Consider the following 11,965-nt stretch of genomic DNA (forward strand, 5'->3'; position numbering starts at 1 on the left):
AATCCAGTAAAATGGTCACGCATGCCCTCATCCGTAGCAGACAGGATTACGGAAAAGCTCTCTATGTTGGAATCAACAAGAAACTGCTACGGAAACTCCAGACGCTCCAGAACACTGCAGCCAGACTGAACTTAGACATCCCCCGTCGCAACCACATCACCCAACACCTCAGAGATCTCCACTGGCTCCCCATGGAAAGAAGAATAACCTCCAAGCTCCTCACCCATGCATACAAGGCCCTACTCAACATCAGACCTATGTACCTAAACAACCGCCTCTCCTTCCATGCACCCAAGGGACACCACTGATCTGCTGACCTCTCTCTGGTCTCCATCTCACACATCTACAAGACTAGAATGGGACAAAAGTCCTTCTCCTACCTCACAGCCAAAACCTGGAATGACCTCCCCTCCACCTACGGCAAATCCCTACACTGCTTCTGTTCAGGAAGGACCTCTAGACCTGGCTCTTCGGATTACCACAGCACTCAGTGGAGCCGTCCACCTCCCCCCAGCACCTTGAGACACTTGTGGGTGAGTAGCTGAGCTTCACCAACCCCTGATTGATTTATTACCTTGAAATATTTATAGTTATCATCTCCTATTCTTCACCTTCCCTCCAACATTTATGTTAAAATTGATCTCCCTTTCCATATACGTCTTCTGACTCTTACCCAGCCACTGCTGCTATCCTTTCCATCATAGTTTCATAGTTAATACATTTGAAAGAAAATGTAGATTCAGGAGTAGAATTTCGTAAAAGAAGAATACTCCATTATCTCCATTAGTGAAATGTCATCAATCAAGGGTGTAGTATAGAAGAGGTCATTCAGCTGGTAGGTTCTATTCTACATTTGCTGAAGAAATCTTCTCCTTATCAATAAACGTTAAATCAGGCTCTAAGATCCTATTGAGCTTAGTTATATTCTTACCATTGTTCTAGTGAAATAAATGCAAATTTAAATACAAATAAACACAGAGGAAAAAAAGTCCACATTCTTTTTACTACTAATGATGTCAGTTCTACAGCAACGTGAATAAGGTGATTTCCACTCACAATAAATGATCACAAAACGACAGCCTGTTCAGTGTCTTATATTGATTTAATTTCTCAAGCATCATTTTGAAAAAATAAGGTTTTTGACTTCTGCCATAATACCAATTCTTCATCGAATTACTTAGATGTATCTAGCATCTTTGTGAGCTTTTTCTCCATGGGGGAGTTCAGCTCTTAGCACCTTATGCTAATAATACTGTATGTAACATTTAAAGATCTTCCTCAATAGGTGTAGGAATGTTTTCGTTCTCAGCATTTTCCCTATTGTAGCAGCACTTTTGAACCTCCAGTCCCAATACTTACACTGATAAATTTACTCCCGACTCTATTCTTTAAAATAAATTAAGTTATTACCCGCAAGCCATCCACAAACATTATGAAATATCATGTCACACATTTAGGGCCCCATTATTTAAACTCAGGTGATCCTCCAGGTGCCTATCCCCCCAACCCCCAGAGTTACTGTGTACAGGTAACTGTCAAGAATGGTCCTGATTCACCTGGTAATTCCTCATTTTGTTCTAGAGTTTCACCCAAGGTTTTGACTGCTTCCAGCAAGTCAAAATTCTGGGTAAATCCAAAGAGAATCTCAGTGTTACATCAGATGTCATTATTCTGAGGGCACAGCTGGCTATTGTTACCAGTGAATTAAAAGGGACGTCGTAATGAGGTCCATACAGTTGTTTTTTTGTTTCATTCAATATTGTGCAATGGTCTAGGCCTGCGTGTGCTGCATAGAAATCATCAATAGTCTATTCCCATTCCTACCTGGTTTCGTTACCTTCCATATATTCACTCCTGTAGAATCCAGCCAGGTCGTCAGCCAGTTCTCCTGTGAAATTACTATGAAGAAAGTATTCTCTTCCCACCTCCAGACTGCTGTCCAGCTCCACCACCAAATACTCAGTCTTGACTTCTTCCCAAATTTTTGTTATGATTGGCGGAGAGGAGCCATCTCCTGTTGTCAGGGAAACTTCATATTTATCTCCTTCTGTATAGTTCAGTTTCTTGCTGTGAATGAGTATCAAGTTAGTGGCATTTTCACATCTGAAATGAACGGTGCTTTTTCCTTTGAATATATAAAGGTCCCGAGAGTCTTTGACAAGATAGGGCTGAAGCTCCACGTCGTAGTGCCGTGGGATCAACGTCTTGGGAAGTCGATACTTGCTCCATGGACCATTTGGTGATGGAGTCCAAGCCTCACTTGTTTGAGATCCTGAAGTCCTTGTGGTGCTTGTTGAATTTGTGGTTGATGTAGTGACATTTCCAGATGCAGGGTTTGAGGTCAGGGCTGAGCCTATCACAGTAGGGACTGGAGTTGTTGTGGTTGAGGCCCCAGCAGTAGGAACAGTGGGGCTGTCCGAAGGAGGAATGGAGTTGGCGTTTTTGGCCTTCTCCTCGGCATACACGACTGACAGAGCAATGATGGTGGCCACTGCGGCTACAGCAAACACACCTCCCACCACGGCTAGCGGCTTACTGATGTAGAAGCCTTTTGCCATCTTCGCAGCCAGGCTGAACACACATGCAATATTATAAAAAAAAAAAGGAACTGCCACAGGGAGCTGATGCTTAATCCTTTTATATTCCTACAACACATTTGGAGAGGATCAAATTGGTGCATTGTTCGGTTAAATATTAATCTGAATGCAATAAATCCCACGGTTGCAGTTCTGCCAGCTCATCTCCGTCCTTTTACAACTTCAGAAACTGCATTTTACTGATCATTTACCAGAATAAATGACATCGAGATGCGTGACCCTGCTTCCCGTCCTGTAGTGAATACTCAATTGATCTAAAGCTATATTTTGGAAAGCAATCGAAGCGTTTATTTAACCCTTTACATGCATTAGTGTCCTGATTCTAATACTGAGCTTATTTTTCCACAGATTAGAACAATAAGCCTGAGTCTCCTGGGATGGTGCAGTGAGCTAAAAAATGGTGATGGATCAAGCCCTGATCTGTTGACTGGGTAGGAGTGTTCTGATTAACGCAGATACTCTGTCCATCACCACCCCCCTTTTAAAATTAAGGGTGGATTTATTAGCACAGATGCATTTCCTCACTGAACCCACCCATAAGTAGGGCACTATTTTGTATTGACACCAGGGGTGATGTGCCACCCTAGCCTGTTCGAGCAACATCAGCCTATGCACGTATGTGGATGATCTTTGAAGCTGACCTCGGACGGCAGAAAAGGGGTAGAAGAGACGTTTTAGAGCATGGGCATAGTGAGCTCAGGACCATAGTATCGCCATCGGTACACCGCCACCCGCAACCCCACAATACTCTACAATAATACACAGACACAAGTTATTGGAGAAATAAAGTTGCAGGTTTATTTGGTGTACAAATAATAGGTGGGTTATCTTACAGGCGATCCCGTTCGCCCCGCAACCCCTCGTTGCAGGGCACCTGAAGTTCAGCCAAGATAAACACCAGCGGCCATAGCCTGGTGTGTGGTACCTGGGAGGATCTCTCCTCCCACCGGTGAACCTATCATCCACCAACTCCGCCCGCTGAACAAGGGAGAGTGAACTCACACCTTCCCCAGCTGGGCGGAGCCTATAAAGCAAGCCCCCGGTTGCTCAGGTTTAAAACCGCCCTAAAGACTAACGGGGCGCCGTCGAACTCCAAGTTCCCAAGAAGGACCCCTTGGAGCCTGTATGACTTATGCATGGTGCGCTTAGCACTGGAGGCATCAGGTCCTGTTCCTGCGCCTTTCCTGTATCAGGATCGCCCTGTAACTCCTCCTGCAACAACAAAACAAACATTAATACAGTCCCCCTCACCACTTCCCCCCTTTTCAGCGGGTGAGCGGTGGGGAGGGGAGATGCAAAAAGGGGGATCTAAGGGACCTCGTTGGGGGAGGGGGGACTGGCTGCAGCTGTTACGGCTGAAAGGGCCTGGTGGCAGCCCAGGATGCGACCTGGCGGGAGAGGGGGCAGCTGGCAAAGAGAATGCGTGGGAGGAGGGGACACCCCTATATACCTATGGCCCTGCCCTCTTTCCCCCGCCCCTGGTGCCGCCCACCCCTCCAGGATAAGCTGGCTGTCTGTGCCCTCCGCGATACTACGGGGCCTGCCCTCCTATGGGGTCCCCTGCAGGGACCACGGGCATTCTGCATAGTATCGCCATCGGTACACCGCCACCCGCAACCCCACAATACTCTACAATAATACACAGACACAAGTTATTGGAGAGATCAAGTTGCAGGTTTATTTGGTGTACAAATAATAGGTGGGTTATCTTACAGGCGATCCCATTCGCCCCGCAACCCCTCGTTGCAGGGCACCTGAAGTTCAGCCAAGATAAACACCAGCGGCCATAGCCCGGTGTGTGGTACCTGGGAGGATCTCTCCTCCCACCGGTGAACCTATCGTCCACTAACTCCGCCCGCTGAACAAGGGAGAGTGAACTCACACCTTCCCCAGCTGGGCGGAGCCTATAAAGCAAGCCCCCGGTTGCTCAGGTTTACAACCGCCCTAAAGACTAACGGGGCGCCGTCGAACTCCAAGTTCCCAAGAAGGACCCCTTGGAGCCTGTATGACTTATGCATGGTGCGCTTAGCACTGGAGGCATCAGGTCCTGTTCCTGCACCTTTCCTGTATCGGGATCGCCCTGTCACTCCTCCACAGCCCTGGGTGTGGCCCCCGCTGCACCCAGGGCCCCCCACCTCCTAGCCTCCTAGATCTCCTCCTACTGACACCCGGCTATCTCTAAACCTTCACCCAGGACTAGCAAGGATTTACATGCCTAACTCGAACCAATGCACCCCGTAGGTTGAGTTGCGCATGGATGCGTTTACGCGCATGCGAGCAACCTTCCATGCTCCTGGTAACTCGCCCCTATCCATATGGGACCAGGAGTCATCCCAGACCGTCAGAGGCACGTGATCCCAGTTCACTGCTCAGTGCGCTGAGTCCGGTGCGCGGCAGCGGTCTACCCTCTTTCACCGGCATGCCTCAACTTAATTTTGAAAGGGGCTGAAACTTAGGCAAGGGCATTAGGGGGGTGGGGGGGCCTTGTTATGTTTCCTAACCCAAAGCCCTATAGGGATGAAAAGACAGCCTTCAGAATTGCTGACACCCCATGTCAAGAATACAACTCTCCAAGTTGCATGGGGCCCTGCTGTATCATCTCACCTCTGCTGAGGATAACCATCTGTGCTAAGAGCCTTGATGATTAGATATCAAGGTCGTCCCCCAGTCCCACTTGGTTGCATGACTTGATTGCAAAGAGGCTCAGCCGCCTACTTAACTGGAGCAAGCTCGAATGCAATCCGTTTATTTCTTCTAACTAGCCAGCATCTGTGGACACCCTAGGTCTGCGGCAACCCTTCGTTGCAAGGTACCTGAAGTTTTGGCCAAAGAAACACCAGCAGCCAAAGCCCGGTGTAGAACTTGAGAGGATAACAATACTTGCAGTGAGGATAGTGAAACATCAGATGAGAGATTTAGTGATGTTTAATAATAAAGCACCTTACTTGACAACCACATCTGAGACACTAGAGTCAGACCAGTTGCGTGGAACCCGCCAGCTAATGTTGGGTCAAGTGAGGTGTGAAACTCTGCTAGGAGTTTTGCTGGAGGAATCCCTAAGTACATGGCAGAGACTTGAAGGGCATCGCCGTTTTTTTTGTAACACGTCAGTTACAGTAGTGACATTTACTGGGTCAAGTGGATACTATTAATGGCCATTTTTGGTGGAGTACTACCGAGTTATAGTAAGAATAATACAGGGTACTGGCAATTCTGACCTACATGCTCAGTATCTGGCTGCCCCTAGGCGTAATCGTCTTTTGAAATGATAAGTACGAGAAGTAGGTATGGCAGGCTAAAGAATCAGGTGGGAGTGGGGATGGAAATGTCTGCTGGAAAGTTTGAATTCAGTGTAAGTGGAGCGTGGGGGGAGGGGAGTATTGAAAACCAAAACTTGAACCAAAACTTGAAGTTTGTGATGTACATTAGACACTCCGGAGGCATTAACGAAAGAGACAACACTGGACTTGATGATACCTAGCACAAGTATGAAAGGTAACACTATTTCCCATCTATCAGATTTATGATGTGGAAAGTGAGAGGTCTGGATGATCCAAGGAAAACCTAAAGTATTTAATTAATCTACTAGACAAAATATTGATGTTTTGCTTTTCCAAGAGATGCATTTGTTGAGCGAGAAAAGCCTTAATGTAACTAAACACTGGGAGCAGCCAAGATATTCTACAAACTATTCAAGGTACTCTAGGGGAATGGCGACACTGATTAAAAAAGGCTTCATACAATCGGAGCAGGATCCAGAAAGTAATACCTGATTGCCCAGGGGATATTATGCAGCACACGTATTACTATTGTGAATACATATGGCCCAATCATGACTATTCTGGACACTTCAAACATGTGGTATCACAATCCAATAGGCAACATATTGGTGCAAGAAATACACTCATATGACCCTATGCAGCAACAAGATTCGGTGGACACCTGGAGATTCTGCAAGAGTACTAAAAAGGAGCACACATTTCACTGTGCAGTACATGGTTCGGGATGGACAGATAGTTTAAAATCTGGGCCCCACACACTCTCGTACCATTTACAAGTTGCACTCTTGGAATGTATGGCCGGAATTGTAGGAACGCAGCAGTTATGGAGATTTCAACCCACAATTCTGTTAGATTTAACTTTTACTGAAGAAATTAACCACTTCGACGCTAATGACAAAGCCAGCTCGTCATGGGCGTTACCTGCCCTGCGCTCATGACGAGCTGGCTTTGTCACAAACAAGCCATTTACTCCTTTCTCAGCGCAGGGCAGGTAAACACGGTAGCGCTGAAGGTGTTAAACAAGTAATTGTATCCTATTTTGAGAATAATAAACACTCAGTGGGAGAATATGAAGCAGTCTGGGAAGCGTGCAAGGCTGTCATCAGGGGACAATGCATTGCCAGAGGGGACAGTATACTACGTGATATTAGAAACAGACTTAACTCGAGTTACAACTTAATCAGTAGGAATTACAATACACACTGGACAATTTTAACTGAAATTGCATTACAGTTAAAACAGAAGCTATAAGAATTTAGTGATGAAGCCCATAGAGAGACTAAATATTTTCAAAAATGTGCTACAGCCAGAACATTCCGGGAGGGAGAAAGACAGGACCGCACATTGCCAAGATTTATTAGGCCTAAGTAGGCAGCGAATCATATCACCACACTCACTTCCACTGATGCGACTCCATGATTTATGTCCACAGATGTTGTCACCTAGTTTTCTCTAACTATTATGAGTGCTTATAGGACTCCACCTACACAAAAGGGGAGAGTGACACACCACAATATTGAGACTCAATTGAACTGTAGAGAGGGAGGTCCTCTGCACCCCGATTACACTTGAGGGTATAAAAGGTGCTATGAAAGACCTACATAATGGGAAAGCCAGTGATAGAGATGGGCTGCTGGGGGAATTCCTCATTTACTACATTAATCTAACTCCACATATGTTAAAAATGTATATGGAAGCAATTCCAAAAGAAATACTTCCTCCCACGGAGAGGCAGTGGTCATAACGATGCTTAAAGCAGGGAAACCCCTGCAAGATTGTAGCTCATGCAGACCGCTATCATTAATAAATATTGATAAGCCATTGACAATAATACTGGTGGCCAGATTTGTGCCAGTATTGCATGAACTTGTCTTAACAGAGCAACCTGGATGTATACTAGTGCGTTTTGCAGCTGACAACCTATGTACTTTATTTCCAAACATCCATCAACTAGACCATGCTAGGAAGGCCATGGCAGTGTTTCTGCACACCAAAACAAAGGCTTTCTATTCTGTTGAGAGGCCTTATTATACAATGTTTTTTTTTCAGTTCAGTAAAACTTTATTCGGTCTATTACAACCATCAAAGTAACCAATTAATAAAACAACTCATAATAAAATCCAGGATATACAGCTTCTAAACATCATCTAAAAACCGACCATCCTCATATCCTCACAAAGAACAAAACATTAAAAACCAGCATTTTTTTAAAAAAAAATTCTAAAACACAAAATTTCAATTTAAAATCCTGAAATATGAAATTTATGTTACCACATGATTTTTAGTCTTTCGTTTCTCCGTCACCTAATACGCTTGGCCAAAACCTCTCGATAATCATTACATTTTAGGAACTCCTTAACTTTTTTTTATATATTTACCCATGGCGCAAGCTATGTCCACATTGGCCATTTCCAGTAAAAGGTTTACTGCTTGCAACCTATTTTTAATATCATACTTTTTAAAAATCGGGCATAAAAATGGTATTTGCAGTTCTAACAACTTCTGACAATCTAATAAAATATGTATGAAATTACAAGTTGTTCCTAAAGTGCAAGTACATTTACCTTCATTATTTAGCATAAAGCTTTTTACCTATTTGCTCACCTAACATGGATTTACCCCAATTCTTAGTCTTAGCACTTCACGCCTTAACTGGCAACTGGGTAGCCTGTCAATATAAGGAAAATGTTGATCTTTTTGCCACACTCTGACCATATCGAGAACTGAGCTTTTCCTAGAAAGATAGTCTTGATCCTGTGCTCGGGAGACTTCAAAACCCAGCATCTTAAGCTCTCTCTTATTGATCTCAGATTGAAGGGACTGGGGTCGCAGTTCAATCTTTAACTGGCAGTAAGCTTTGCAAACTATAATTCTAGTTTCTTTTGCCCAGGTTAAATCACTTTTTATAATTTCATTCTGGCACCATTGTGAGATTTTAAGATCTTGACCCAAGCTCACACGTTGCCAGAATCGTAGTAGGGCCATGCACTTTATAATACCCCATGAGGTGGTTCCCAGTTCAAGCCTCACTGCCTGTACCATAGAAGATTTGGGCAGAGAAAAGAGATTTTTCTAACTGTTTTCCTCCTCAACATCCCAGCTATTTTTGCCACTCAGATATAATATCTCTGCACCATACAAAAATTGAGGTGGCACCATGGCTGAATAAGCTTTTAGAACTGGTCTGTCCGACATTTCCCCATACACACCATTAAATCTTTTTAATCCCTTCAACGAGGCCGAAGTCCTCAGTTTTAGTGCCTCCAGGTGAGTGTGCCAATGCAAATTTCTTTGAAACCACATCCTCTGGTTTCTATATTCAGTTACTTTTTCCAATTTTTCATTGCCTAGATACCAGGAGAACCTAGTTTTCCTTCTACCGAAACATAAAATCTTAGTCTTCTCCATATTAACTACAAGTTTTTTGACTTGGCAATAGTCTTTAAACCTATGTAATTTTCGTTGTAGGCCGATCTCTGTCTGGTCCATAATTACCAGGTCATCCGCATAGAATAGACACGAGATATGTTTCCCATCTAGTTTCGGGCTTACCCCCCTTGTATTGCATAGAGTATGTGGCAGAACTGCAATAAACAGGGAAAAGAGCAGAGGGGCCAGAACACACCCCTGTCTCAGCCCGTTGCCAATTTCGCTTTTCTGGGATAAACCTCCATCTGCATCTAAGATTATCTGGGCCCAATTTTCTGAATGCAGGGCTCGAATCAGGCTCAGTATGTCATCGGTGATATTATAACCTATCAGGGTCGACCACAGCTGCCCCCGGTCCACCAGGTCAAATGCTGCGCGGAAGTCCACAAAGCAGCAAAAGAGGATGCCTCTCTGCTCAATCGACTTCCGCGCTATTGCCCATAGAGCAAAGCAGTGGTCCACCGTTGAGTGACTCTCCTTAAACCCTCCCTGTTCTGGGGGCACAATCTGATTATCTACTACCCACTCTTTTAGTAATCCCAAGATTACTTTGGCGAATACCTTTTCTCCTATATCCAAAAGGTTTTTTAATCTGTAGTTCTTAGGAGCATTTACATCGCCTTTTTGTGGATAGGTCTAACGATTGCTCATTTCCAGTTATCTGGCACAATCCCTGTGTTGAGGATCCCCTGAAACATATATGCAAAGAACTCAGCCCACCAATCTGGGTTAGTTTTCAACACTATGGCCGCCAAATTATCTGGCCCAGCTGCACGGGTTAAATTTAAGCTTGAGATAATCAAGCCAAATGGGAATGAGAAAAACAATGCTAAATTGGATTAAGCTATTATGCACTGCCCCAGTTGCACAAATACGAGTCAATCACTGATGTCAAACCTCAATGATATAAAGTGCAGCACTAGGCAGGGCTGCTCCCTCTCTCCTATCATTTTGTTTTAATAATGGAACCTCTACACAGCTTGCTGACAGCCACCCATGCACATGGGAGATTCAATCCGGGAGGCGCAGGGTGCTGACCTCTTTATACTGGGATGATGATCTGTTCCTAGTGAAAGATCCAGATATCCACCTAGAGCCAATCATTGTGCAGATAATTGCTCAGGCCTGAACATAAATTGGTCCAAATCATTGATGAAGTCGCTTTGGGAATTCAGATTCACTGAGAGATGAATGTACTCATACTTGAAAATGATGGCAAAGCAATGGAAAAAATAGTGACCAATATGGAGCAATGGATTAGATTACCTATTACGATGTTCCACTGATGCGTGCGTTGTTTTATCAACTCCATCCCCGTTGATTATTTGCAGAAAGGTGGCTCAGCACCTCTGGATGTTTTTTATATTGCAGGATGTGAGCCACTGATAGGGAGGTTTTCCCTACATTTTCTGAGGGAACCATAGGATTGGATGGTGCTTAGCCAGATAACCAGAGTTGGTGCTTTGTGCTTCTAGGCGCTGTTTTTACCTAAACCTTTTAAATTCCATAACTCTGGTTCCACCTATTGGATATTTGGTATTTTCGTGTCACATTTTTTTTTATGTACTCTATGTTTCGAAATTGGTGAAGGATTTGTTTGTGTTGACTGTTTTGTCCCAAGTTACCAGAGGGTTAAGCACAGGTTCATTTAAGGACTTTTGTAGTTCACCCTGACACGCTGTCATGAGCCACGGGCGGCCTGTGCTCATGACGGCATGGAGCCGTCATGCCGCTGCCGCTCCTCCCACGCGGCACTAATTCCTCGCCTGTGCAGGTGAAATAATGAGCGGGCATGGTCATGACAGAACCACGCCATCATGAGCACACGCCGTCCATGACTCATGGGCTCCTCCCCCTACCCCCCCTGCTCCGCAGCAGAATTCTCGGCGCAGGGAAAGGGTTAATATGATTAATATTATTATTGTTATTATTATTAATACTATTATTATTCATCTCCTTCTTCTCCTCCTCCTCCTTCTTCTTCTTCTTATTATTATTTTGTGAATGAGATTACAATAAATCAGTACATAATGAAGAGCTAAAATCTCAAGCAGCTATAATACAACATTTACTTATTCTCTTTATAAATTTAAAAAGGAGATGGGAAATTAATCACCACATAACAGGGCAGGCAAAATGAAGAGTTGGGATTAAAAGGTAATATATGAGTAAATATGAGAAGACAATGTGGCCTAACTGCCTACCTTGGAACTGTGGACAGAGGTATATTTACAAGGGCATTGCACCCCAGACGCATCACTTTTTAAGATACTCTGATGGCACAATGCTCTGCTCCACATTAACAATGTGGTGCTAAGCCACTTTGTGTGGCTTAATGCTGCACTGTTAATATTGTACCCTTTCATGCAGTTTTCTGTGTCAAAGGGGCCTGCAACGGGTATTGCAACTGCAACATCCATTGTGTTTTTTACGCTGCCCCAGATCTACAAGGATCTGTAAATCTGAGGCAGTGACAAAAACTAACGCCATTGAAAAGCAGGCGTTAGAGTGGTGCAACGAGGAGAAATGCTTTTTTTTTCCTTCTCACTTTTTGCTCTCCTTTTTTGTGCGCAGCATTCTGCAGCAGACATAGAAGGAGCAAATCGCCTTTAATGATTGTTTATGTGCAGGAAGGGGCCCTTCCTGCACATAAACCAT

The 11,965-nt window shown here is 44.3% G+C and overlaps 1 protein-coding gene across 1 annotated transcript in view; it reads right to left on the bottom strand.

Annotated features, from left to right (window-relative positions):
* The window catches only part of LOC144824121 (aminopeptidase Ey-like), a 282,546-nt gene extending 279,911 nt beyond the window's left edge, over positions 1–2,635 (bottom strand). Inside the window, exon 1 of the mRNA XM_078683233.1 lies at positions 1,825–2,635. Coding sequence (XP_078539359.1) covers positions 1,825–2,558 — 734 coding nt within the window. The 5' untranslated portion in view covers positions 2,559–2,635. The remainder of the gene's footprint in view (positions 1–1,824) is intronic.
* Between the last annotated feature and the right edge of the window lie 9,330 nt (positions 2,636–11,965).

This window comes from Lissotriton helveticus, chromosome 3_1 (assembly GCF_964261635.1).
Source record: "Lissotriton helveticus chromosome 3_1, aLisHel1.1, whole genome shotgun sequence".
NCBI lineage: Eukaryota > Metazoa > Chordata > Amphibia > Caudata > Salamandridae > Lissotriton > Lissotriton helveticus.